This window comes from Vicia villosa, linkage group LG4, assembly GCF_029867415.1.
Source record: "Vicia villosa cultivar HV-30 ecotype Madison, WI linkage group LG4, Vvil1.0, whole genome shotgun sequence".
Classification (NCBI taxonomy): Eukaryota; Viridiplantae; Streptophyta; class Magnoliopsida; order Fabales; family Fabaceae; genus Vicia; species Vicia villosa.
The window spans coordinates 113,195,372-113,221,484 of record NC_081183.1 but is presented as its reverse complement, the minus strand read 5'-3'; the positions used below and the strand labels follow the sequence as shown (position 1 = coordinate 113,221,484).

General features: G+C 34.5%; 2 protein-coding genes across 2 annotated transcripts; one reads left to right on the top strand and one right to left on the bottom strand.

Annotated features, from left to right (window-relative positions):
* Window positions 1-372: 372 nt before the first annotated feature.
* Window positions 373-2,452, bottom strand: LOC131595063 (probable polyamine oxidase 5). Its single transcript, XM_058867295.1, has one exon. It carries the CDS (start codon window positions 2,277-2,279, stop codon window positions 600-602), a length of 1,680 nt encoding a protein of 559 aa, XP_058723278.1. The 5' UTR covers window positions 2,280-2,452; the 3' UTR covers window positions 373-599.
* A 19,294-nt stretch (window positions 2,453-21,746) lies between these two features.
* Window positions 21,747-23,499, top strand: LOC131597699 (uncharacterized). The gene is made up of 4 exons (XM_058870377.1): window positions 21,747-22,063; window positions 22,409-22,880; window positions 23,061-23,229; window positions 23,465-23,499. Exons 1-4 carry the CDS (start codon window positions 21,747-21,749, stop codon window positions 23,497-23,499), a joined length of 993 nt encoding a protein of 330 aa, XP_058726360.1.
* The last annotated feature ends 2,614 nt before the right edge of the window (window positions 23,500-26,113 follow it).

The following is a 26,113-nucleotide window of genomic DNA, read 5'->3' as shown; positions in this document are numbered from 1 at the left end:
AAATTGAATGAGAGTTGAACTTACAACTTTTTAGATGAGACGGTATTTTACTATCTAAGTCAACTTTCATTCACTGAGATAGCATTTTAATCAAGAACATCCAAACATGTTATGTTCAAGTTTACACGGGAATTCATTTTAACTTCTTTTAAAATGGTACCAAGAATAAAAAAAATCATTCATTGTTTTGAGACATGTAAATACTAAATATTGATTATGATCGCCCGATCTCAAATCAACTGTCTAATCAAGTCAATATTGATTATCACGACAAAATCTATGATACTTTGACTGCACGGAATTTGATTTTAGATGGAATCTTTCAATATTAAGCTAAAGATTAATTAAAGCAAAGTAAAGTACACCCGTAAATAAAGATATAAATAAATATTTGGAGAAACTTTCCTTCAAGTAGTACAAACAAGCATGTCTCCATTTTTCACTATTAATCTTGACCCTTCTAATATTGATAAGTTTCCCCAACCACTCACTACTAAATTTCCTTAAAGAAAATCAACAAAAAGACCTTTTTTTTTTAAATTAAAAATAGGAATAATAATAATAATATTCAAAAATTAAAAAACAAAAAAGAAATAATACTAGTTGTTCAAAATCCCAACACAATGATAATGTTGAAGAAGCCTATTAGCTTCCCTAAGACCACTGAAATAAGCTCCATGAGTTGTTGAATAATGAGTTCTATGAGTTGCTTCTCCTGCAAACAAAATTTGAAGTGGATCACATGAAAAACTATTGTTATCATCTTTCATCTTCATCGGCAAAGGTTCCGCCATTCTATCTAAATCTTCACCGCTCGATCCAACCGCGACATAGCTATATGATCCTAAAAACAAAGGATCTGTTCCCCATTTACTCTTCAAAACTCTGCTTATTGATTTCGAATGAGGTGGTACAAAGTTCGAAACGGTTGATGCAACACCTTTCATGATTTCTTCGTCTTTGAGTGATTCAAGTGCCAATGCTTCTTCGCCAGCAAACCAAGATAAAAGAACACTTGAATCCTTGTAAATGGGAAAAAGTGTCGCGGTTTTTCTCATCCACCACGGTATTTTCTTGTCGCGTGTTTCATTCTGAGGCGAATGAAACACCATTTGAAGAAACGGAAAGGATCCGTTCGAAGAAACATCAAGTTTTGTTGTTGTTGAATTACTCAATTGCATAAACAGCTTGTTAACAACACCAAAACCAAGCCGCGAAATCGCTTCAACTTTTGAACTCGGAAGCTTAGGACAGAATAACATACCTTTACCACCATCAACATCATTGTCATCGTCTTCGTCATCATCATGTGAAATTGAAGCTTTTAAAACTCCGAGTGAAACAGTAACGATGACATGATCTGCATACATAACAGATCCGTCACAGAAATGTAACTTAACCGGCCTAAAAAAATTATTTCTCTCATAACCATAATCATGTTCGGCACACAATTTCTGTGGCTGCCATTCGATTTTTCGGACTTTTCTGCCTAATTGAACTAAACCCGGTGGTAAAACAGAAGCGATAGACTCAATTATACTCAAATAGCCCTTAGCAATTGTGATTTCTTCACCAGGAAACATTCTATACTCACTCTCAGCTTCATAATCCAAACAATTCAAATCACCGGCCGATGTATAAGTCCTTTCGGTATTCTCATACATTGCGAAAATCGCTTCTTCAAGCGATATCCTGCTCCAATCACCGTTCCTTTGAACTTCATCTCCTTCCTTGACCGACTCGAAGTAAGCATCAAGACCTTGTCTCAAGAAAGAACCAATACTAAGATTCTTCTTCGAGCCAAAGCTCGAAGAAGAAGCTTTAACAGCCATGTTATAGTAACTTAAAACTTCATCTTTCGCAGTCTCTTTAGTTAACTTCCCTTGTGAATACTCCATGAGGCTCTTGAAAAGCTTCGAAACAGGCTCAACAATTGAATGTTCGAGAAGAAAACCGCCTTCTGCGACAGTAACAACGGATTCGTCGTTGCTGTTTCCGTCCATGCACTCCCAAGGTTGTTCGGAATGAAGTGAATTTGTTTCCTGAGCTATTTTGTGAATTGGACTATTACCAATTCCATGGATCCATGTAGCTCCCATCTCGATTCTGTCACCGCCGAACTCTGAAGTGTTGATTCTTCCACCTATTCTTGTTCCGCCTTCGACTATACAGAGTTCGAATAAGTCCTTTGAGGCTGTTGAAGTGTAGAGCTTGTTGGCGGCTGTTAGGCCGGCCATTCCGGCTCCAATTATCACAATCTTGGGTTTTTTTACCACCATTGTTGATTTTGACAAAGGTTTGTTTTGTTTATGAAATTATGAATAAACTTCAATTCTATTTCAATGTAAAGATGATGATAAGTTGAGAAAAATTGGTGGAGTTGAATAGAATAGAAAAGTGTGTGGGAAGAAGTGTGAAGGTGAGATTTGAGTTACTGACAATGAATTTATAACTTGTTTTGGTTTGTGAAATATATGGCTTTTTTTATTGCAAGTTATAATATTTATTTATTTTTTTCCGGAGTAAAGTGTGAGATCAAGTTGGTCCTTTAATGTAAATAATTATAAGTAGGACAAAAATATTAAATACCAAGGTAAATAAATAAATAAACAGTAACAGTATTCAATGTACCCTATTATAACAGTCAAATACTCAAATTATACTATTAATTCAAATCACTTGGTAACTTTGTATGACATCGCGAATTTGATCGGAGCATATATAATTTATTCATTATACATATTTGCGCACTAAACTGTGGTTCTCCTTATTAAGTTCAACACCAAATTAGAATTAGATCAATTTAACGATCGCTATGATAAAATTTTAGTCACTAGACTATTTGACAAAAACAAATATAGTTAAACTAAACACTAAATAATGACAAGAATGTGTTTGATTTGGCTGGAAAAAAAAGTTGATTATAAATTGATCGGTTCTAATTAAACCGAGTTGAAAATAAAATAATTTATATTTGAATAAATTTTTTTAAAAATAAATTAAACAATAAATTTTAGTTTAAATTTAAGGTGTTGTCAACTTGTGTCCAAGGTGTTTGATGATAGGTCTCAAAGAAGCTGAGATGATAGTGCTGTGTTTTTGAGGAAGAACCTTTTCAGGGTTGGTGCAAATCAATCCTTTATTTCCATTCAACATGTGATTCATCCATAAATTGTGAGTTTTTTCATTATTGTGAGTCGGTATAATCGACTTGCGCGTGATAAAGCTAGTGTTAAAGCTAAAGATATGATCCTTAATTGGATAGATATAAAGATTGTGGTTCATAAACTCATATGTCTCATGCGGAAGAGTTTTGTTTGGTGGATTGGATTAAGGAATTGGTTTGGTAACTCCCTTTTGATTCTTTTTTCTCTAAGTTTGTTGAAGTCCATAGCTTGCTTGGCTTAATTATTAGTGTTGTTGTTAAACTGCGGATGAGAAATACCCTAACACAATTTTTTCACTATGTTTATACCTTTTGTCTTTCATCTATTGAATGAGTTTGTTTTATTGTAAAAGAAATTAAAATTTATTTTACAAAATCGATGAATTCATAGCCAATTTTAAAGCTAAAAACTCAACTATACACAATAAATACCAAAAAAATGATTCAATTGAAAAACTGAACTTATACCCTACATCCATAAATGCCCACAACTTCTTAATAATTCACAGACAAACACTGAACTACAAGAAGAGTGAACAGTGATCATGACAATAACCTAGACCCAATTTTACATGTAATAACAAGAAGAAAAATGTGAGAAAAAATAAAAACAAAAATAAGGTTGACAGTGCCTCTCACCAACCTCACATGTAAATTGAGATTTAGGACTCCCCACCAAAACAAGTCAATGGTCCTGATCAACTGAGTCAATGGTCCTGATCAACTGATGGGCTGTCCTTAGATGAGGTATATGGTGGAGACCATATCAATCTATCTAGCCATTGTAATATAAAGTTGTTGGATATCATCACCACTCAATTTTTATTTTATATGATAGTACCAATTTTTAGGGTACCCCTAGTGATTCGTACTTTTATAGCAGCCATGTTGGAGTTTTCATGATCATGTATTTTTTTTTAATCTCTCTTGTCACCTTCTTAAATATATGGCATTTTAATTTGAGTTTCTATAATGAAATGAAATGCTTTTTTATTAAAATATTGTTTTTTTTAAATAAAAAATACAAATATTATTTGTTTTCATGAGATCCACATGCCTTTATATTTTTGCATATTTTTATTTGTAAGATCGATGCCAAGCTCAAGCTGAGATGCTAGGAGAGACTTATTGTGTGATAAACATTTATTTTGAATAGATTTTAAATTATTTTGTTAAACTAATAGTCTGTTTGACTAATAGCATTCAACAAAATGAAAAGAAAAGAAATTAAATTCTTTATTACTAAATCGTTAAAAGAATACATATTAAAGATAATAAACCTAAAAATAAATTATAAAATTATAGGCTTACAACTTTTTAACTAGATTGAATATCTTTTAATGTTAGTTTGAATAATAGACACTACTAGAAAATTTGTTTTTAGAGACCAAATTAGAAATAAAAAAATTTTGGTCACTGTAACGACCAAATTAGCCATTAAAATTTGATATTCATGAGCAAAATTTAAGAGGTCACTAAATCGGTCACTAAAATAAATCAGCCACCAATTTAGAGACTAAAATTTTGTGACCGAAATTTCGGTCACTGTAGTGACCGAATTGGTCACTGTAGTGACCGAATTGGTCTCTATAGTGACCGAATTAGCCACAAAAATTTGATATTCATGAGCAAATTTTAAGAGGTCACTAAATCGGTCACAAAATTTTTTTTATATCCAATTTAATTTATATATATATATAAATTAGAGATTGAAATTTCGGTCACTAATATTTTTTGTTTTCTTTTTCTATTTTTATTATGTTACTATTTCCTTTCCATTTTTTAAATATTTTAATTCTCTTTCAATTTTTAATTTTTACTAAAATTTTCATATTTTTTTATTGTTTGAACATATAATATATTTACATAAAACTATATGTATATATGTTTAAATATAAAATATAACAATAGACGTTAAGTGATGTAGTGGCGAGTTCTTGTTAAAATACGCGGAGGTCAGAAGCTCGATTCTAGGTATCACTTTTTATTTTATTTTATGAAAAAAAACACTAAAATCGGTCTCTAAAATCGTCACTAATTCAGTCTCTAAATTTCGGTCACTAAATTTGTCGCAAAAGCTTAGCGACTAACACTTTTTCAACCGAAAAGTAATGGTCGCTAAATAGGTCGCTAAACGTTTTAGTGACCGATTTTAAGCTTTTTTGGTCTCTAATTCGGTCATTAAAAGCGAATTTTCTAGTAGTAAGAGAAAGGACCGCTATGAAGGGGTTTGGCGAAAATATTGATAACTTGATCCTTTGTGTTGATGGATATAAGATAAATGATTTTTTGTTGAATTTTGTTGCAAAAAAGGTGGCAAACCATCTTGATATGCTCGGTGTGTTCATGAAACACCAAATTATTTGTAATGTGAAATGGCGTTGTTGTTGTCGTAGTAAATTGAAATAGGTTGCTGATGTTGAATTCCAAGGTCTCCTATTAAATAGAGAAGTAGTGTGCTTCACATCACGAATTAGCAATTGCCATGTATCCGGCTTCAGAGGACGACCGCGAAATGTGTTATTTTTTATTTCTCTAGCTAATGAGGGATGATCCTAATTAAAAGCAGAAGCCAGATGTAGACCTTCTTGTTTCCTTGTAAGTGCCTCAATCTAAGTCACTAAAATCTGTGATGAAGAGATTAGATTCCTTTTTTTAATAAAAGTCCAAGTGCGGGAGCTGCTTTGAAATACTTCATAATGCGGAAAATTTTCTCTACATGTTGTTTCGTAGGTTTTGAGAGGTGTCAACTCAACCTACAAATAGATATTAGGTCGGGAATGCGTTAAGTAAATGAGATTACCTATCAAGCTTCGAAAGGCAAAGAAATTAGTGAGTTTTTTTAGCATCGACAGAATGAAGGTCATGACTAGTATCCATGGGAGTGGGTGCTAGTTTAGAGGCGAGCATGACGTATTCTCGAAGAAGGTCAAGGGTGTATTCCTTTTGGAATAAGGAAATGTCTTGAGATGAGCAATCAATTTCAAAACCAATGAAGTATTTGAGATACCAAGGTCTTTAATGGTGAGGGATTAATCTAAAAAGTGTTTAATCTTCTTGATTTCATAAATGTTATTGTCTGCAATCAGCAAATCATCGACACATGCAAGAATACAAGTGAAGTATGAGTTGTCATGCTTAACAAATAATGAATAGTCAGATTTAGATTGGGTAAGGCTAAGAGAAAGGAGAGAAATATATAATTTATGACTCAATTGTTTGTTGCCCTGCTTGAGGCCATAAATAAAACTGTTTAATTTACAATCAATATTTTTAGAGAAAACTTGTAATCCAGGAGAATATTTCATATAGACTTCCTCATCTAAATTACCATGAAGAAAAGAGGTATTAATATAAAGTTGATGTAAAAAATAGTTTTTAGATGCTGCAATAGAAAGGATAGTCCAATGGTTGTCATCTTAATGAATAGTCTAAAATTTTCATGGTAGTTCAAACCATCGGTTTGATTATTTTCTTGGGCAATAAGTCGAGCCTTATACCTTTCAATGGAACCATTAGCAAGGAATTTCAATTTGAAAATCCATTTACAACTTATGGCTTTATTATGGAGAGAAGGAGTTGTTAAAGTCCATGTATTATTGTTGGTTAATGGTTGAATTTCATTGGAGATAGTTTGTCTCCAATGAGGGTTGGTAATGGCCTTGTTGTAAGACTTAGGTTCACAATTGGCAGATAATTTTAAACTAAATAATTTATGACTATGGGATATATTTCCAAATGAAATGTGATGAGAGATAGGGAAATTAGTATTACTTGTAGAATTGAAAGAATTACTTTGTAGGAGAGAGAAATGATAATACTGGAGATAAGTTTGAAGGTTTGGATATCTGATCAGATTTTGTAATGGGTTGGCTACAAATAAGAGATTACAAGGAATTATGGTGTTCTACAATAGGAGAAGAAGTGGCGGTAAAGATTATGTGGTTGTCGTTCAAGAGCAGGTTGAGAAGGAATGTGATTTGGAATGGGAGAAGGCGTTTGAGATGTGATGTGATCTAAGTAGTCTAATGTGTAATCTTGATAAGTTGGAGGGGTGGGGAAGTTTTTGGTACTGGAAGAATTTGTAGTGAATGTGTTGTAGGGAAAAATGTGCTCATAAAAATAGTGGCATAGATAAGAATATTTATTTGTTTTTAAGGTCATATAATATGCGACCTTTGACACCTAGTTTGTATCCTAAGTAAACACATTTCCTAGATTTGGGGTCAAATTTAGTTCGGTTATACTTAGAGCTAGATCCATACACAAGACAACCAAATACTTTCATAGACGTGTAATCAGGAAGAGCATTATAAATTAAAGCAAAAGGAGATTTGTAACTTAACATTTTATAGGGTAATCTATTTATCATAAAATTTGCATGAGCCATGGTATGAGCCTAAAAAATGTAAGGGAGATGAGATTGAAAAATAAGAGCATGAGTCACTCCTAAGAGGTGTTAGTACTTTCTTTCTATAATTCTATTTTGTTGGGGAGTGTAAATGCAAGAGGCCTGGTGATAAATCTCATTTTTGAGATAAAAGAATTTCATTGTGAATTTGGGACCATTATTAGACCTGATTGTTTTGACTTTTTGTTGAATTGAGTGAACACAAATTGCAGAAAAGATTTAATAAAATTAGAAGTTTCAGATTTGTATTACCTCTATTACAAGAGGTAGAACCAACAGAATCTATTGTGATCATTCATAACCGTTAAAAGATATCTATGGGCTAACATAGATGGGGTAGATAAAGGACCATGTATGCCCATATGGACCAAATCAAAACAAGCTAAAGCATTCTTAAAAATTTTATAAAAATGATGAAGGTGATAAAAACACAAGAAGGAGGGTTGAATTGTGTTAACTTTTTTTATTTTTCTCTTATAAATTTCTTATCAGATTCTTATCATAATGATTGAATCTGAGTCAAAGTTTGATGATGATAGAAATATAATAAGATTAAACATAAATATAAAAGAGAGCAAGAAAACGCATAAGCAATTATCCTGGTTTCTCTTACAAATCAGGGGTAGTCCAGTCCCCTTGCACTTCCAAACAATTTTCACTATAATCAAATCTGATTACGAATTGCTCAAGCACGCACTACTATGGAAAAGCCATGCCAAAACAATTGCAAAAGGGATACCATACCGCTTGACCAACCGTTTTAAGGTAAAGGGGTGTTTGTATGTATGACGCTTATCAACACGGGTACACGAACGTTATGGAAAGTTAGGTAGCGCTCTACATATCACAACGGTTGTATAAACAAATTGCACAAAAGATTTTATCAAATTAGAAGTTTCATATTTGTATTGCATTAGGTAGAATCAACAAAATCTATTTGATCATCCATAACCGTTAAAAAGTTATATATGGCCTAACATAGATGGGGTAGCTAAAGGACCACATATGTCCATATGGACCAAATAAAAACAAGCTAAAGCATTCTTAAAACTCCTATAAAAAGGATGAAGGTGATAAAAAAATACAAGAAGGGGGTTGAATTGTGCTAACTTTTCTTCTTTTTCTCTTATAAATCTCTTATCAGGTTCTTATCATAAGGAATAAATATGAGTCAAAGTTTGATGATGATTGCAATAGAATAAGGTTGAACAGAAATATAGAAAAGATTAAGAAAACACACAAACAATTATCCTGGTTCCTCTTACACATCAGGGGTAGTCCAGTCCCCTTGCACTTCCAAGGGATTTTCAATATAACCAAATTTGATTACAAATTGCTCAAGCACACACAACTACAAAAAATTCATACCACAACGATTGGAAAAGGGATACCACACCACTTGACCAACCGCTGTGAGGTAAAGGGGTGGTTGTATGTGTGACGCTTATCACCAAGGGTGCACGGCAGTTGGGGAAAGCTAGGTAGAGGTGACTATTGTCTTGGTTTTCTGACACCGATTATGACTCGATGCAGTTTGTTTCTTACCATTCAGTAGTGTGCATCAATTATGACTCGATGACTATTATCTTGGTTTTCTGACATCGATTATGACCTGATGCAGTTTGTTTCTTACCATTCAGTAGTTTGCATCAATTATTCCTCGGTGACTATTGTCTTGGTTTTTTGACATCGATTATGACTCGGTGCAGTTTGTTTCTTATCATTAGGTAGTTTGCATCGATTATGCCCCAATGACAATTGTCTTGGTTTTCTGACATCGATTATGACTCGATGCAGTTTGTTTCTTACCACTCGGTAGTTTGCATCGATTATGCCCCAATACAATTGTCTTGGTTTTCTGACATCGATTATGACTCGATGCAGTTTGTTTCTTACCACTCGGTAGTTTGCATCGATTATGCCTCAGTGACTATTGTATTGGTTTTCTGAAATCAATTATGACTCGGTGCAGTTTGCTTCTTACCATTCGGTAGTTTCCATTGATTATGCCTCGATGACTATTGTCTTGGTTTTCTAACATCGATTACGACTCGATGAAGGTTGTTCTTAACATTTGGTAGTTTGCATCGATTATGCCTCGGTGACTATTGTCTTGGTTTTGTGACATTGATTACGACTCAGTGGAGCTTATTGCTTAATACCTCGGTGGCATTTGTCCTTGACCTTTCTGGTGCAAGATGTTTTCCCCAGTAAAGTTTCTTTTCCCAGTGAAGTCTTGTTTTCCCTAGTGGAGTTCTTCCCGGAGGATATTTGTCTTCCATGATGGAGTCCCTTCTTCTCCCGAGTGATGTTAGGTTTCCCTCTATTTTCATAATCACGCTTGACGCATTCATTAGCATTGCATTGTATCTTAGGTTCAAAAATTGTGTGTTTTATATTTAAGTCTCTTCAATCGCGTCGAGACAAAGATTTCAATCCTCGTATCTTCGGATAGAAGAAACTTAAATAGGGGCATATGTCATACCCCAATTTTTTACCCTAAGATTATCCATTCATTTGTGTTCTAATCACTGATCAAGATCACAATCTTAAGGTTTGTTCTTTTGATGTTGTGCTGACCTTATCTTTAGGACGGACCATCAAGCATCTATATTTTATTTTGTATATATATTAAACTAACCAAAATAAAAAAATATGTCTTTGTCTTCAATGTTTTTTATGCAAGGTAGGTGTTGAAGCAAGTGCATCTACACTTATCTTAAATTAGGGTTTTAAAGGTAATCTTTAATTGACTGAGCATTCATGAAACCTAAATGGATTGAATTCAATAGGTACTTATTATTATCAAGTGTCATGTTCTAAGCATCTCCCCACTTTATTTGGTCAAGCTCATCTCAAGATTGTGTGTTTGGATTCATCAAAGAACTTCATAGGTTTGTGTGTTTATTTCCATACATTCTTCAACAAGTTCCATTAAACTATGAACCTCAAAATCAAGTATGCTTAAAGAGAATATCATTTCAAGGTCTTATGTACTTCCTTAAGTTTTATCATGCAATAAAAGTTCAAAGGATTTCAAGTTGATTAAAAAAGATAGACCCAATTGGACAAGTTCTTGATTCTATGGTTAGAATGGCATGACTTTCTAAATTTTCAACATCTTTTAGTGCCCCATGAATTTGAAGTTGGTACCTTGAAGCTGAAGAAAGCTCATGATCAGTTTGGTCAATTTCCAAATTACTCAATTTTAATCCAATGTGGCGTGCGTTTTTGCTCTTAAACATGATTAGCAACCATCCAGAAGGAGTTTAACACTTTGAAACTCAAGTTTTGGCCGCGTTTTGAGTGAATTGCAATTCAAATTTCTCTTGCTTCGACCTTCGTGCAATATCACTCAATCCTTGATTATTTTACACGCTTTTTAATTCCATCTGCTTCCCTATAAATAGAGGATCATTCTCCTCCCATTCCCTAAGCTTTGAGAGCCAAAAAACCCCTACTGCAACTCACACTACCCTTCACTGAAATTGAGTTTCGAATCCACTCTTTCCTTTGAATTCACTCAAAATTCTTTGTTGAGTTAGGTTCCTTGATACTTCCTAAATCTAACCGAGCAAGAATCAAGCCTTAACTCTCTTTGAATCAAGCACACAAACTCCATTTTCAAAGCTTCCAAGTTGAACTTCTACAACTAGATTCTTCCACCAATTCTCTTCAAATTTGTTTCTACAATGTAGTTCTCATCTCTCTGAAGCTCATTACATTATTTGTTTCCAAATGGAAGTGAGTTTCATACGTTTATTTTCAAATCCCCTATCAAATGATCTTCTGGTTTTTTTCCAAAACGACTGAGCTACAATTTAAATAATTTTTTTGCGAGGGTAACAATGGATTCATCTTGATGAGACGAAGATAATGGCATAGGTTTAAATCTCTAATTTTACCATTTAAGGGATGCCATTTCAGAGTGGCTAGACGTCTTCAACCAATGACAAAATGCCACGCATAATTTTCAAACGTTTTTTAAAAGTGATTCAGTATTTCACTTGAGAGAGTCCATGATATGCACAGCACGCCAGGTCTCTTGGATCTGTTTCGCGTTTTCACATTATCCAATGGTTCACATATTTTCTTTTTGGTTTATTTGATTTAAGCTCAAAAACTAATAACTCATTCATTTTAATTCCAAAAAATACCATTGTTTTTTTTATAAAATCTTCTTTTATTTTTCTCTTTCTGGTTTATATTTTTCCATATTTTTGTTTTTATTTTAAATATTTTTCTTGATTTTAGCTTATTTAGCTTTGTTTTAGTTAGTTTAAAATTTTTTTCTGACTTTGAAAAATTAATAAAAAAAATTGTCAACACTTGTTGACTTGTGTTTGACCTATGGTTAATTTTTTTGATTTTTGTTTGATGTTATGATACCATTTATGTATTTCATTGCAAAATTTCAATTAATTAATCATTTTTGGTCATTTTTAAATAATTTTGAGTTTCTAAAAATTATGAAACCTTTTCCGAAAAATCATACTTACTTCTTTTGATTTTATTATGGTCTTGTGAGAAATTTACTTGGTGTTTGGATACCACTTAAGTATTTCATCAATAGTTTCTTATCTTAAACCATTTTAAAATCCTTTTTATGTGTTTTAAATAATAGTTTTTTATTTCTTTATGATTGATTCTGAGTTTGTGAATATTTTATGATACCTTAACTTAACTTCATTAATATCATTGGATCTAGGACGGTGATAGGTTTGAAAGAATCAAATCTATAATATTAGATTAATGATATTAATGATAGTTTGAGTTTTCTTTCATCTCCTCTTTTTCTTTGACTAGTGGGTGTAAGTCTTGTTTGAATTCATTGTGTAGAGGTTTTGATTCTATCAATCCTCTAATGAATCTTCAAGGTGAAATCCAATAAAAATAAAAAGAAATTAATCTGGATATTTTGGTTTTAACTCACTTCTTCCCCTTTCTTTTTCTTTGTCCCTTATTGGAGAATGATCATTCGTGGCCTAAACTTTTGTTTACAAGCCCAAGGATGGTTGACTATTTGACACTTGGTTCAAAAACTTTGAAAGCTTGTTGTGTAGAGGTTTTGATTTTATCAATCTTCTGACAAGTTTTCATAAACCTTGACCTAAGTTCATTGGTCATCCATTATTGATCATTCAAGGTAACTATTAACTATTAATTTCTAACCATTAACATCTAACTTGTACTCTATATTCCTTTTATTGTACTTTTTTATGTTTTATGCTTTATTTTACCATCTATCATTCATTATCATGTTTACGTTTATGCACTTTTCCTTTGTCCACTTAGACATATGTTTATGTTTATGCTCTTTTTCTTTTGTCCACTTAGACCATACTTTTACCTTTGTGCTTAAAACACTAATAATAAACTTGAACCCTAAAAGACTTAATGTGGATTTGGAATTTGGCTACCATACCTTAAGCTTGGTGGATGGACCTATGAACTTAGAATTAGGATTTTGACCTTAGCACTTTGGAGTTTCATCTGAGTTCTTGATACTTTGATTGTATTGTGCTTGTTTGTCACGAAGTCCTTGGAAATTACTCCAAGGCATTGGGTTATTTTCTCTTTGTGTATGCAGGTGATCCTTTAAGAGTCCTTGATGGTTAATTCCAATGCATTGTGATAAGGAATTCATCTGAACATAGTTGTTACTGTGTCCAATTTTTTCCTCAAGTTCTCATGGTGTATTTCCAAGGCTTTGTGCATGCTGTATATGAAGATATCAAGTTCATCTAGGTTCTATAGTTGGTATTGTGTTTGCTTGGTTATGGTAATCCAAAGGATGGGAAATCTACATTGACTCTTTAATATCAAGCGTTGGCTTCTTGTTTGGTTAGATTATTCTTATCCTTAGCTTTTATTTTATACTTTAGGGTAGTCGCTTTGTAACGCCCCAGACTGCTTTCAGGATGATCGACTGACCCCACAAACCAACACAGGTATTTTTAGCATGCTTTGACCTCACTCACACGCTTTCCGAGAAACTTCTCAGAAGGTCACCCGTCCCAGAATTGCTCCAAGTCAAGCACGCTTAACTGTAGAGTTCTTATGGAACGGGCTACCGAAAAGAAGATGCGTCTTGTTGTTATAAGTAGTACCCATCAACCCTTATAAGATTTCCTTCAACCATGCAGTCCCATACCTGTAGGGCCTTAGGATTCCTCTCATTCAGATGTGGCGACCACTCCTTGTCATATTCGGCCTCAAGTGTTACATGCGGTGCAACCATCCATCGTGTTACATGCGGTGCAACCACCCGTCGCCTTCTTCGACCTCGGGTGTACATGCCCACCAGCTTCCACATGGTTCTTCCTCGAACCACATCGTACTGGGAGAGGTCTGGCTCTGATACCATTTGTAACGCCCCAGACTACTTTCGGGATGATCGACTGGTCCCACAAACCAACACGGGTTTTTTCAGCATGCTTTGACCTCACTCACACGCTTTTTGAGAAAATTCCCATAAGGTCACCCATCCCAGAATTGCTCCAAGTCAAGCACGCTTAACTATGGAGTTCTTATGGAACGGGTTACCGAAAAGAAGATGCATCTTGTTGGTATAGGTAGTACCTATCAACCCTTATAAGCTTTTCTTCAACCATGCAGTCTCATACCTGCACGGCCTTAGGATCCCTCTCATTCCGATGTGGCGACCGCTACTTTCCATATTCGGCCTCAAGTGTTACATGCGGTGCAACCACCTCTTGCCTTCTTCGGCCTCGGGTGTTACACCCTTCATTTCCTTCCCCCTTCTTTAATTTTCAAAATCTTCTCCTTTTTTTCAAAATCTTCTTATGTTTGCAAACTCTTTTATAAAAGTCCTTTAAAAATATCTTTTTTCCTTAGTGGCTTTTCTTTCAAAGTTTAGACATGATTAATTGTTATGGTGAGATGTAAATCCCCAAAAATCTTGATATTGAATGATATGATGGAATATTTTCCATTTGAGAGAGTTAGTGGCATACTTGTTGATTTATCCATGTTGGAGCCCTTATTTCATTTGTGATGCAAAGGATCCATTTGTTCTCATGTTTAAGATAATTGGCTGAGTATTCTCTTCTATGACGATAAAGTGTTTATCCAGTTTCTAAACCCTTTCCCATTTAAGTAGAACTGCATTTGCTCTGACTTCTCCATTGTACTGAGGAGGTATGTAGGCACAAGATGTAATGTCTTTCCGAGCATGATTTTTAAAATCAAACAAAACTCTTTCTTTTGCACACAACTCTTTTACATAGATTTTCAAAAAGGCTCTGTGGAGTACCACATATATGACGGGTGCTAACACCTTCCCCTTGTATAACCAACCTTCGTACCTAAGATATATGCTTTTTGTGGCTTTTTATTTAAAAACTTCTTTGGGTTTATTTCTCTTTTTTCCCATTTCCTTTGGAAACAATAAAACACGGTGGCGACTTTCACTGAAATAATAAGTCAAGTTAATCAATGGCTTTATTCTCAATTTTTCCCCTCTACACAGAGGTTGAATAAATCTTAGTCTTTAAAAAATTGGTTTTTTTTAAATTAGAGTTTTTATAAAAGACGGTAAATTGAAATTTGATAGAGTATGCGTTGGATTTATATCATGAGTGATACTATATTCATACGATATAATGAAATATGAAATGATAAAAATCTTAGACAATAAATGAATTAATCAATACGAATTCAATTTGAACAAGACGTCTAAATCGAATTTTATTAATCAATTAATCAATATAATATTACATGATACAAACATGTTTAATCGCTAGAAAGATGAATCATATGACTTAATTTATTCTAGACTTACACTTTTACGGAAAATCTCTATAAGCATATAAGACCTAACAACATGCGATTCTATGAAAGAGATAAAGAATTTACCATGCAAACTATATAGAAAATTAAAAGGAGAGAGATAAAGAAGAGTGCACCAGTGTTTATACTAGTTCAGTGCATTTGTCCTTGTTTTGCGCCTAATCTAGTCTCCAATGGAAGGCCATTGAAAATTCACACTCTTAAACTATTTTGATAATTTTTACAATGTGCATGTAATATAATCAATCAACCAGATAATGCTAAAATTAAAATACAATTAAAACAACTTCAAACTGAATATTTTCTTCTTCTTCTTCTTCTATTGTATACGATCCACATAGTTGAAATCCGTAAGACCTTCTCTCAAACTTGTTGTCATCTTACTCATATCCAAAATCCACTCCAAGCCTCTATTCCACAACAATATTCATTCGACTCTGCTGGTACCTTGTATGAGCTTTTGGTTTATCTAAAGGAACAAAAACTCCCAACTTTTCATTTCGTAAAAACCTTCACCCAATTCTACTGAAGTCTTCAATGGAGAAATCTGTTCTTTTTGTTCTTGTTATATTGTAAATCCGACTCACACAACATAATATGATTCTTGATATGCAACGCAAAAATCTTCACAAACATTACTAACGGAAGAAATTCATCTAGGATAGATCTTACACTCCCTAGGAATTGAGAAGAAACCATATCATGGTAATCTTTGTATAGATTAAAGATGAATTCAAATGCAATAAAAAATTGTGAAAATGTGCTCTGAAATCTAGAGAGAGAGGGAGAGAGAATGATTTATATGTGTTTGAGATTTAGCACAAAAAATGAGTAAAAACACCCATTTGATTTGAGTAAAGAGAAATTGGTATGACTGAAGTTAAATGGGAAAATGATATGAATGGAGAACTTAAAACTCAGATCATACTGAAAGAACAAAAACTTAGAATTTAAATGGAATTATTGTTTCGAATAATCCTTCAGCGTGATTCAAATCAAGCTTGCTTCTGGTTCAAATTAGGGAAACTTGTTATTTAAATCACCCGTGGTTCATTCTACTAAGCATTCTATCTATAAGGGGTTTACAGCTATTTATTGTCAATTTCTTGCTGTCAAGGGGGACCCTTAAATATTTAAAAGGCAGCTTACCTCTATCAAAACCAGTAGCTTCTTGGATGCTTCTGATGCTGCTATCATCCATCCCCCCACAATAAACTTTGCTCTTGGGGATATTGATGGTCAAACCAGTAGCAGCAGAAAATCCTGTTATCTTGCTCATAATAATCCTGACAGATCCCACATCCCCTAGCAAATAACAAAATATCGTCAGCAAAACAAATATTAGTGATTTGCATTTTTGCACATTTTGGGTGGAATTTAATGTTAGGAATATTGTTAACTTCAAGTAACACTCTATTCATGTATTCCATGATGATCACAAATAAAAGCGCGGAGATAGGATCTTCCTGTCTCAACCCTCGATGAGCTTTCAGAACCTTCGTAGTAGACCCATTAATGGCAAATTTGTAGGAAACGGTGGTGAGGCAGGTTTTGATCCATCTTCTGAAAATCTGAGGGAATCCCATCTCACGCATAATATGAAAAAGGGCATCCCAATCAACTGTATCAGAGGCTTTTTGTATATCCATTTGGATCATGCACCTCGGGGAGATATGTTTCCTATTATAACCTCTCACTAATTCTTGAGCTATCAATATATTATCATGAATTATCCTCCTAGGGACGAAGGCCGATTGGTTATCATTGATAACAGAACTGATCACTTTGCCAAGCCGGGTTGTCAGAATTTTTTAGATGATTTTGTAAAATGTACTGCAGCACGATATAGGTCTCATGTCTCTAATTGTTTTAGCCTCAGGAGACTTTGGGATGAGGGTCACCAAGGAGCAGTTGAGGGCTTTGTTTAGAGTATTAGTTTCAAAAAAATTCCCTAACAGCTTGCGTAACATCTCTTCCTATGATTTGCCAAGCAGATTTGAAGAACATGACATTGAAACCATCGACACCGGGGGCTTTGTTATTACCTATACTGTTCAGAGCTTGCTTAATCTCATCATCTTCCACAGGTCGAATCAAATGTAAGCCATCTTCCCTTCTAAGAGTCTTCCCATTTCTAACAGCACTTATGTCAATACTACTTGTGGTCTTGTTCTTCGCACCCATCAGTTTCCAATAAAAGTCAAGAATTTCCTGTTCAATCTCATCCTGGGAGTTAATCAAACGACCATACAGAGTTTGCATAGTATAAATTCCTTTGTGTTTATTTTTCTCTCGAATGGAAGCATGAAAATAAGCATTGTTGTGGTCCCCTAGTCTCAGCCATTCTACTTTTGCTTTTTGCATTAAAATAGCTTCCTCCTTCTGATTTAATTGAAGGACCTGATCAGTGTAGTTCTTTACTTGTTCCATGGCATCTCTATCAAACATATTCTGGGCCAGGTTCTCTTGAGCAATCTTTAAGTCATGCCTTGCTTTTTGAATCTGGATTTGGATATCTGAATATTTTCTGATCAGTGGCTTCAGACTACTCTGCAGCTTTATCAATTTTCTCCATAACCTGTACATAGCAGACCCCTTTACATTGGAATTCCAACTAGAAGCAACAATTTGCATATATGAAGGCTCCTGGACAACACAATTCAAGAACTAAAACATGTAGGTTTTCTTCCTGAAATGCTGTTGGCAGTCAACTTTTATTGGCGCATGATCTGATATGTGAGGGTTCAACATATAAACTTTGGCTTCATGAATTTTCTGATACCATTATACATTACCAAGCATATGGTCTATTCTGGAGTAAATGATCCCATCTTTGTGTTTATTTGACCAAGTGAAATGAGGGCCAATAGTATCAGCTTCATAAAGCCCTGTGACTTGCATCATCTCCCCTAGCTACTTGTATTCCTTCTCAGTAACTTTGTTGCCCCCTATCCTGTCTTGAGTTGAGATCACATTATTAAAGTCACCGAGAACAATCCAGGGCTCCCCAATCTGGTCCCCAATTTGCTCAATGTCCCTCCACAAGTTTGCTCTTTTATCCCCTTGATTTGAAGCATACGAAATAGTTACTAAGTACTGCAACTTTTTGTCCAAACCATAAACTACAACATGAATAAATTGCTTAGCAGTTCTAAGCACAATAACATCTACTACCTTGTAATTCCAAAGGAGCCAAATCCTACCATTATTATGGTAAGGATAATTATCATAGTAATTCCAGGCATTACCATGTTTATTTCTAATCTTGACTGCATTATTTTCCTTTACTCGAGTTTCTAGTAAACCAATCACAGGCACATTGAAGGTAGAGATGTATGAACCAATCTCTTTATTTTTGGCCTTTTTATTCAATCCGCGTACATTCCAAGTCACAATCATGGGGGTTTGCTGCTCTCCCCTATCAGACTTTCTCTCGTCCTCAAAGGTGTAAAGGGGTTCTTGAATAGGTCTATGCTACTCTCCTTGGGGATGCTCATCAGTCTTTTTCCTCTGTCAGCTTTATTAGATGTTACCAGGATCTAGGGAGGATTCAAACCTGGTGATTTTTCCTCTATAGCAGTTTCATTTCCTTCCACCTTTTGGTGTTCTTGTTGTGCTTCCTCTATCGTCTCCTCCACTATAGGTTTCAGAGCCACAGGCTTCCATATTTTCTGCTTCTGCTTCACAACTTGTTGTCGCTCAGTACAGTCATGTCCAATTCTCAGGCATGTGTTACAATATTTTGGTTTCCATTCATATTCAATTGGTTGGTCCACTACTTTCCCTCTATGATCCTGAATTTTGATACTCTCCTTAGTCTTTTGTGTAATGTCTATCTCAACTAGAATTCTAGCATAGGATGCTCGAATCTTTTTTGCAGTACATTCGTCTGTTGTGATTGGTCTCCCTATAGCACTGGCTATCTTGGTAATGCTCTTCTCTCCCCAGAGATATAGAGGAAAATTGGGTAGTGTAATCCAAAGGGGAAGAACACGCAGAAGATCATCCTTTATTTCAAAGTCTATAGACCAATGCTTCAAGAAGAGAGGCTTACCAAAGATGAAGTAAGGCCCTTGTGCCATGATTTGCTCCTAATCCTCCTTGCTTTTGCATCTCACTATGAAGTATCCCATATCGTTGTAATACAGGTCTGGGAGTGAGACAAAGTTCCAGGTTTTCTCCATAAACTTCTTCACTGTATTCATCGAGAGAGTGTTACCTAGAGCGAAGAGGATAATCGCATTATCCCAGAATTCGATTTTCCCAGCAACATCTTCTTCCTCAATCTGGATAAGGATCTCTCCTTTCACCATCGAGGGTGAAACATAACCTAAGGGCATTCCACGATTCATACTTCTATTTCCCTTAATCACATCAACCCACGGTTTCGGATTCTGCTGCTCAGGCTCCGGTGGGTTAGGTTTCTCCATGGCTGGAATCAGAGCTTTCAGTGTTACTTTTGTCTCATCAGTTACAATAGGCTTGGTGATCGAGGTTGTGTCAAGTGTAGCATTCAGGACAATAGGTCTCTCCGCCGTCTTTGTGCGCGCCGCCGCCCTTTTAGCCGGACGACCGACGGCACGTTTGGTTTTACTCATAAAACCCTAGCAAAGCGTTTTTAGTAATATGTGCAATATTTGCAAACGATATTTTTAATATAATAAAATATTATCTAGAATTGAAATTTAATTTTATACAAACAAAAACTAATACGACCAAAAGAAATAAAAAAAGTATAATTTTATGCATTTTATGCATGCATTAAAAATCAAAATACATCTATAAAAAACCAAGAAATAATTATATAAAAACTCTTATTAATTAAAAAGTTGTTTAAAATTGATATTTAATTTGATACTAACAAAACATCTGGTAGAAAACAAACAAAGAAGATATGCATGCATTAGAAGTTGCCAAACATATATAGAAAAACCAAAATAAAATTAAAAATTAAGGGAAAAAGAAATAAAAAAAAAAATTAAAGGCAAAACTATGTATGTTATAGAAACAAAATCAAACCGAAAGATAAATATAATGAGATATGTTTCGGACAAAAAATAATAGAAAAATATCTTAACGAAAGAAAAAGACAATGAGATATGTTTCGGACAACAACTAATAGAAAAATAACACTTAAATTTTTCAATAATACTTTTAAAAGAAGTGCATTTTGTTATGCCAAAATTTATAAGTACAAATAAAACATGATTCATAACTGAAAAATTAAAGCTAGAATCCAAATAGTAATGGACTAAGACATAAAAATTGTATGGAATAGAGGTTTTATATATAGAGCTGTGAGACTTAGTTAATAGTGATAATGGGGTTAAGGAAAAAATAATGGGTGAGGTTTGATCAATGGAGTTAATTGTGAGATAGTGGTAAATGGATGAATTTTATTAATTAATATATTTATTAATTATTTGAATGGAGTTAATTGTGAGTAAAATGAATAGTTGACATGTTTATTTGTGTATGGCAGTTACAAATCAAGTGAAATATTAATTGGGTGTTATAGTGAAATATGCAAACAATATCTTAATTAATAAAAATGATAAAGACTATAATGACATTAGTGAGTTTAATATTTTTTAGACTAAATTTATTAAAAATTAAAAAAAATTGACATTTGTCGGAGATTTATAACATTGTAATTATATTTAAAAATTAAAATTTTTAATACATAACTACAAAAATTTACTAAATAATTAAAAATAAATAATTTTTGTTGGTAATAAAAATTAATTTAGAAATAACTAATAAAGTAAAATTAAAATGAATACAAAAATTAATAAAATAATATAAAATTAGTGAGAGAAAATTAAGAGTTAATTGAAGAAAATTTATTTTTTTGTAAATAACTAATAAAATAAAATAAAACAAAAATATACAAATACTAAAAGAACCTTAATATTGACTGATAAAATAAAAATATACAATTACCAAAATAACTTTAATTTTGGCTACAAAAATTTCTAAAGAGACTTAACAACTTTAATATTATATATATATATATATATATATATATATATATATATATATATATATATATATATATATATATATATATAAACTAAGAGAATATGTGTTTCTTTATGTTTTATAAGCTGAGTAGTCTCAACAGTATCACGAGTGAATCTTAATAGAATATCTCCATTAATAGAAAATGATCTGTCATTATTTTTGTATGTAATTATGTTCATGAGACATCAATTCCTTCCGAAAAAGGATTTGGTAACAATTTTATATATTTGTGATATAACATCAATGAAAAGCAGGGAATGATATTTCTTTATGGTATCAGACTACACGATTCAAATATATCCCTCTTAGCCACTCTAGCTTTTCTATCTCACCATGACTAACATCTCTTCTTCTTCCCCATCCAACGGTGACGACACTTCGTCAACGACGAACCAAACCCCTTATGTGGCGAAAATCAACTTTCATTCTGCTTTCGCCATTACCAACGTCAAAAACATAATACCAGTGACGTTGGATAATGACTCGGATATCTATCTCTCTTGGTCCACTCTATTCACCGTGCAAGCGCATTTTCATAATGTGTTTGATCACATCATACCACCTATTGACGAGCAAGCTCGTGCTGAGGCAGCCACCGTCAAAGCCAACGATCCCGACCTTTGGAATCGTCTAGATGCCGTTGTGTTGCAATGGAAGTATGCAACTGTCACACAAGACATACTCCATTATGTTCTTGTGGTTAACGACACTGCAAAACTATGTTGGAATCGTATCGCTGCTATGTTCAATGATAACAAGCACTCACGGGCCGTTCAACTTGAAAACCAGTTTAGCAATACCAATCTGGAAGATTTTCCCTCCATCAAAGCCTAAACCTTAAACCCTAAACCCTAAGTCAAAGCCAACGATCCAGACCTTTGGAATCGTCTAGATGTCGTTGTGTTGCTATGGATGTATGCAACTGTCACACAAGACATACTCCATTATGTTCTTGTGGTTAACGACACTGCAGAACTATGTTGGAATCGTATCACTGCTATGTTCAATGATAACAAGCACTCACGGCCCGTTCAACTTGAAAACCAGTTTAGCAATACCAATCTAGCAGATTTTCACTCCATCAAAGCCTATTGCAACCGTCTCAAGCTCCTCTCCGATCAACTTGCAAATGTTGATTCTTTAGTCACAAATACTCTTTTGGTATTAAAAATGATCTCTGGTATCACTGAGGCTTATGTCGGGTTCGTAACATACATCCAACAACACGATCCTTTTCCAACCTTTGCAACCTCAAAATTAAGACTTGAACTTAAAGAATATACGATGCTTCAGCGAGCTGCTCGTGACTCTGGTTCTTCCTCCACTCCAGCCGCACTCATGGCCAAAACTACACTGTCAAATGATGATGTTCCTCGCCATTCCTCTCCTGGTTACACTTATCAAAACTGTAACCCACCATCTAACACCTCTCGCGGAAACCGAGGCAAAAAGAACAACCGCAACAATGTTGGTTGAAACTACGGGAGGGGCGATCGGGCCGGTCCCAATCATAACAACGGAGGGGGTCGTGGTCAGGGTCAAAAATAGTGGCAACAATGGATTCCATGGAAACAATGGGCTCCATGGAATATACCACCTTGCCCTTATTCATCTTACAATTGGAGTAAGCCTACTAATGCTGCACAGACTAAACAAGGAGGAGTCCTTGGGCCAAGACCACAACAGGCTGCTTACAATGTTAATGCACCCAGCCCAACTGATATTGAAACTGCTTTACACACCCTCAATCTTGCTCAGCCTGATCAATATTGGTATATGGACACCGGAGCCACTTCTCATATGTCATCATCGCAAGGTAATCTTTCTTCTTATTTTAAATTGAGAAAAAATAATAATATATTTGTCGGAAGTGACCACTCTATTCCAATTTATGGCCTTGGCAGTGCATACATAAAACTTCCACACCCCCTTTTGTCCTAAACAACATACTACATGCTCCATAGTTAATTAAAAACTTAGTGTCAGTTCATAAATTTACCACAGATAATAAGGTTTCAATTGAATTTAACCCGTTTGGTTTTTCTGTGAAGGATTTTCTGACGGGGATGGCTCTAATGAGATGTGAGAGTCGAGGTGATCTATACCCCATCATAACCAACATCAACTCCAAAAATAAATTCAAACCTAATCTGACTCTTGCAGCTTTATCGTCTTCTTTATGGCATGATCGCTTGGGTCATCCGGGAGAACATACTTTAAATTCTCTTAGACAAAATAAATTTATTACATGTAATAAATCTAGACAAATACATTATCTTTTATGTCGTTCTTCTCCTCTTGGTAAACATATCAAGCTGCCTTACATGAATTCAAATAATACTAATTTTTTGTCGTTTGATATTTTACATAGCGATGTATGGACGTCTCCCGTTGTAAGCTCTTTAGGTCACAAATATTATGTTCTTTTCATGGATAATAACTCAAATTTTTTGTGGACTTTTCCAATGTCAAATAAATCTCAAGTATATTCCAATTTTCAAAAACTAAAGGCTTACATCAACACCCAATTTCAACGAGAAATTAGAACAATTCAATGTGACAATGGTAGTGAATACGTCAATACTAATTTTCGAAACATGTGTGATATTAATGGAATATCATTTCGTTTGTCTTGCCCTTATACATCATCTCAAAATGGCAAATCCGAACGAAAAATGCGCTCCATTAATATATTATTCGAACTTTATTAATTCACGTGTCTTTACCACCTATCTTTTGGCATCATGCTCTTGAAATGGTAACATATCTCTTAAACATTTTGCCGAAAAAAACCATAAATTTTGAGTCACCACTAAAAATGTTATATCACAAAGAACCCTCTTACTCACATTTACGGGTGTTTGGTTGTTTATGTTATCCTCTATTTCCTTCCACTACGATACATAAGCTCCAACCTCGATCCACTCCGTGTGTCTTTCTTGGGTATCCGAAAAATCATCGAGGATATAAATGTTTAGATTTAACATCCAATAAAATTATTATTTGTCGCCATTTCCTATTTGAAGAAACTCATTTTCCATATGCAAAGTTGCACACCCCCAACCTACAACATATAACTTTCTTGAAAATGAGTTGTCACCATACTACATAAACCACATAATTACCCAAACACAAAATAACCCACACAACAACCCATTAGTTATTCCCTCAAACCGGCCCACCTCATCCCATACGAACCCACCCACAACTATAACCTCACCCACTCGGTCTCAAACCCTTATTCCTTCTTCACAACATCCCACCACATTATCAAATACAAACTCTCTCTCCCCACGCCTCACAACAACAGATACTAAATCCATAAGTCAAAAGGCCAATCCTTCAATTTTCCAACTCACCTTACAAACATATACAAAACCTGTCACTAGAAGACAACATGGAATGTATAAGCCAAACCAAAAATATTATGGCCTCCACACTGATATTACAAAATCTCCTATACCTAAAAAACTCGGTGTCTTCACTTAAAGACTTAAATTGGAAATTGGCCATGGATGATGAATATAACGCTCTAATTAAAAATAAGACGTGGGATTTAGTGCCACGACCCACCGGTGTTAATGTTATTCGATCTGTGTGGATTTTTAGACATAAAGAAAATTCTGACGGTTCTTTTGAGAGGCATAAAGCCCGGGTGATGGTGTAGGTCAACAGGTTGGCATCGATTGTGGAGAAACTTTTAGTCCAGTGGTCAAACCAGCTACTATTCGTACTGTCCTTAGTATTTCTATTTCAAAGTCTTGGCAAATTCATCAGTTGGATGTCAATAATGCTTTTCTCCATGGAGAACTAAAATAAACGGTCTACATGCATCAACCGTTGGGATTTAAGGTCTCAGTGAATCCTCATCATGTTTGTCTTCTACGCAAATCACTATATGGGCTTAAACAAGCTCCTCGAGCTTGGTACAAGCGATTTGCAGATTATGTTTCTTCTATTGACTTCTCTCAAAACAAGTGTGACCACTCTCTTTTCATCTACAAGAAAGAAACTCATATGGCTTACATATTACTGTATGTGGATGATATTATTCTTACTACTTCTTCTGATGCTCTGCGAAAATCTATCATTTCACTTCTCAGTTTAGAGTTTGTTATGAAAGATTTGGGACCCTTGAGCTATTTTTTGGGTATTGCAGTCACACGCCATCAAAAAGGTATTTTTTTCTCCCAAAAAAAGTATGCCGAAGACATCCTAGTACGCGTCGGCATGTCAACTTGCAAGTTTTGTCCAACCCCAGTTGACACAAAGCCTAAGATGAGTGCCACACATAACACTCCATATGAGGATCCATCACTTTATCGTAGCCTTGCAGGTGCTCTTAAGTATCTCACCTTCACTCGGCCTGATATCTCCTATGCAGTTCAACAGATATGTCTCTTTATGCATGATCCAATGGATTCTCACATGCATGCCCTACGACGCATCTTACGCTACATTCAGGGCACACAAAATTACAGTTTGAATCTTTATCCTTCATCTACTTCCTCCCTATTATCATATACAGATGCCGATTGCGGAGGGTGTCCTGATACCAGGCGCTCTACTTCTGGTTACTGTGTGTTTATAGGTGATAATTTGCTTTCTTGGTCATTAAAACGTCAACCCACTTTATCAAGATCAAGTGCTGAAGTCGAATAGTGTGGTGTTGCTAACATGGTTTCTGAATCTTGTTGGTT

Bases quoted from the DNA above. Each gene is read 5' to 3' on its own strand.
- LOC131595063 (XM_058867295.1), bottom strand. From the start codon at position 2,279: ATGGTGGTAAAAAAACCCAAGATTGTGATAATTGGAGCCGGAATGGCC.
- LOC131597699 (XM_058870377.1), top strand. From the start codon at position 21,747: ATGACTAACATCTCTTCTTCTTCCCCATCCAACGGTGACGACACTTCG. The intron at 22,064-22,408 runs ATGGAAGTATGC...GAATCGTATCAC, and splicing joins CTAGATGCCGTTGTGTTGCA to TGCTATGTTCAATGATAACA. The intron at 23,230-23,464 runs GTAATCTTTCTT...TTTTCTGTGAAG, and splicing joins TCATATGTCATCATCGCAAG to GATTTTCTGACGGGGATGGC.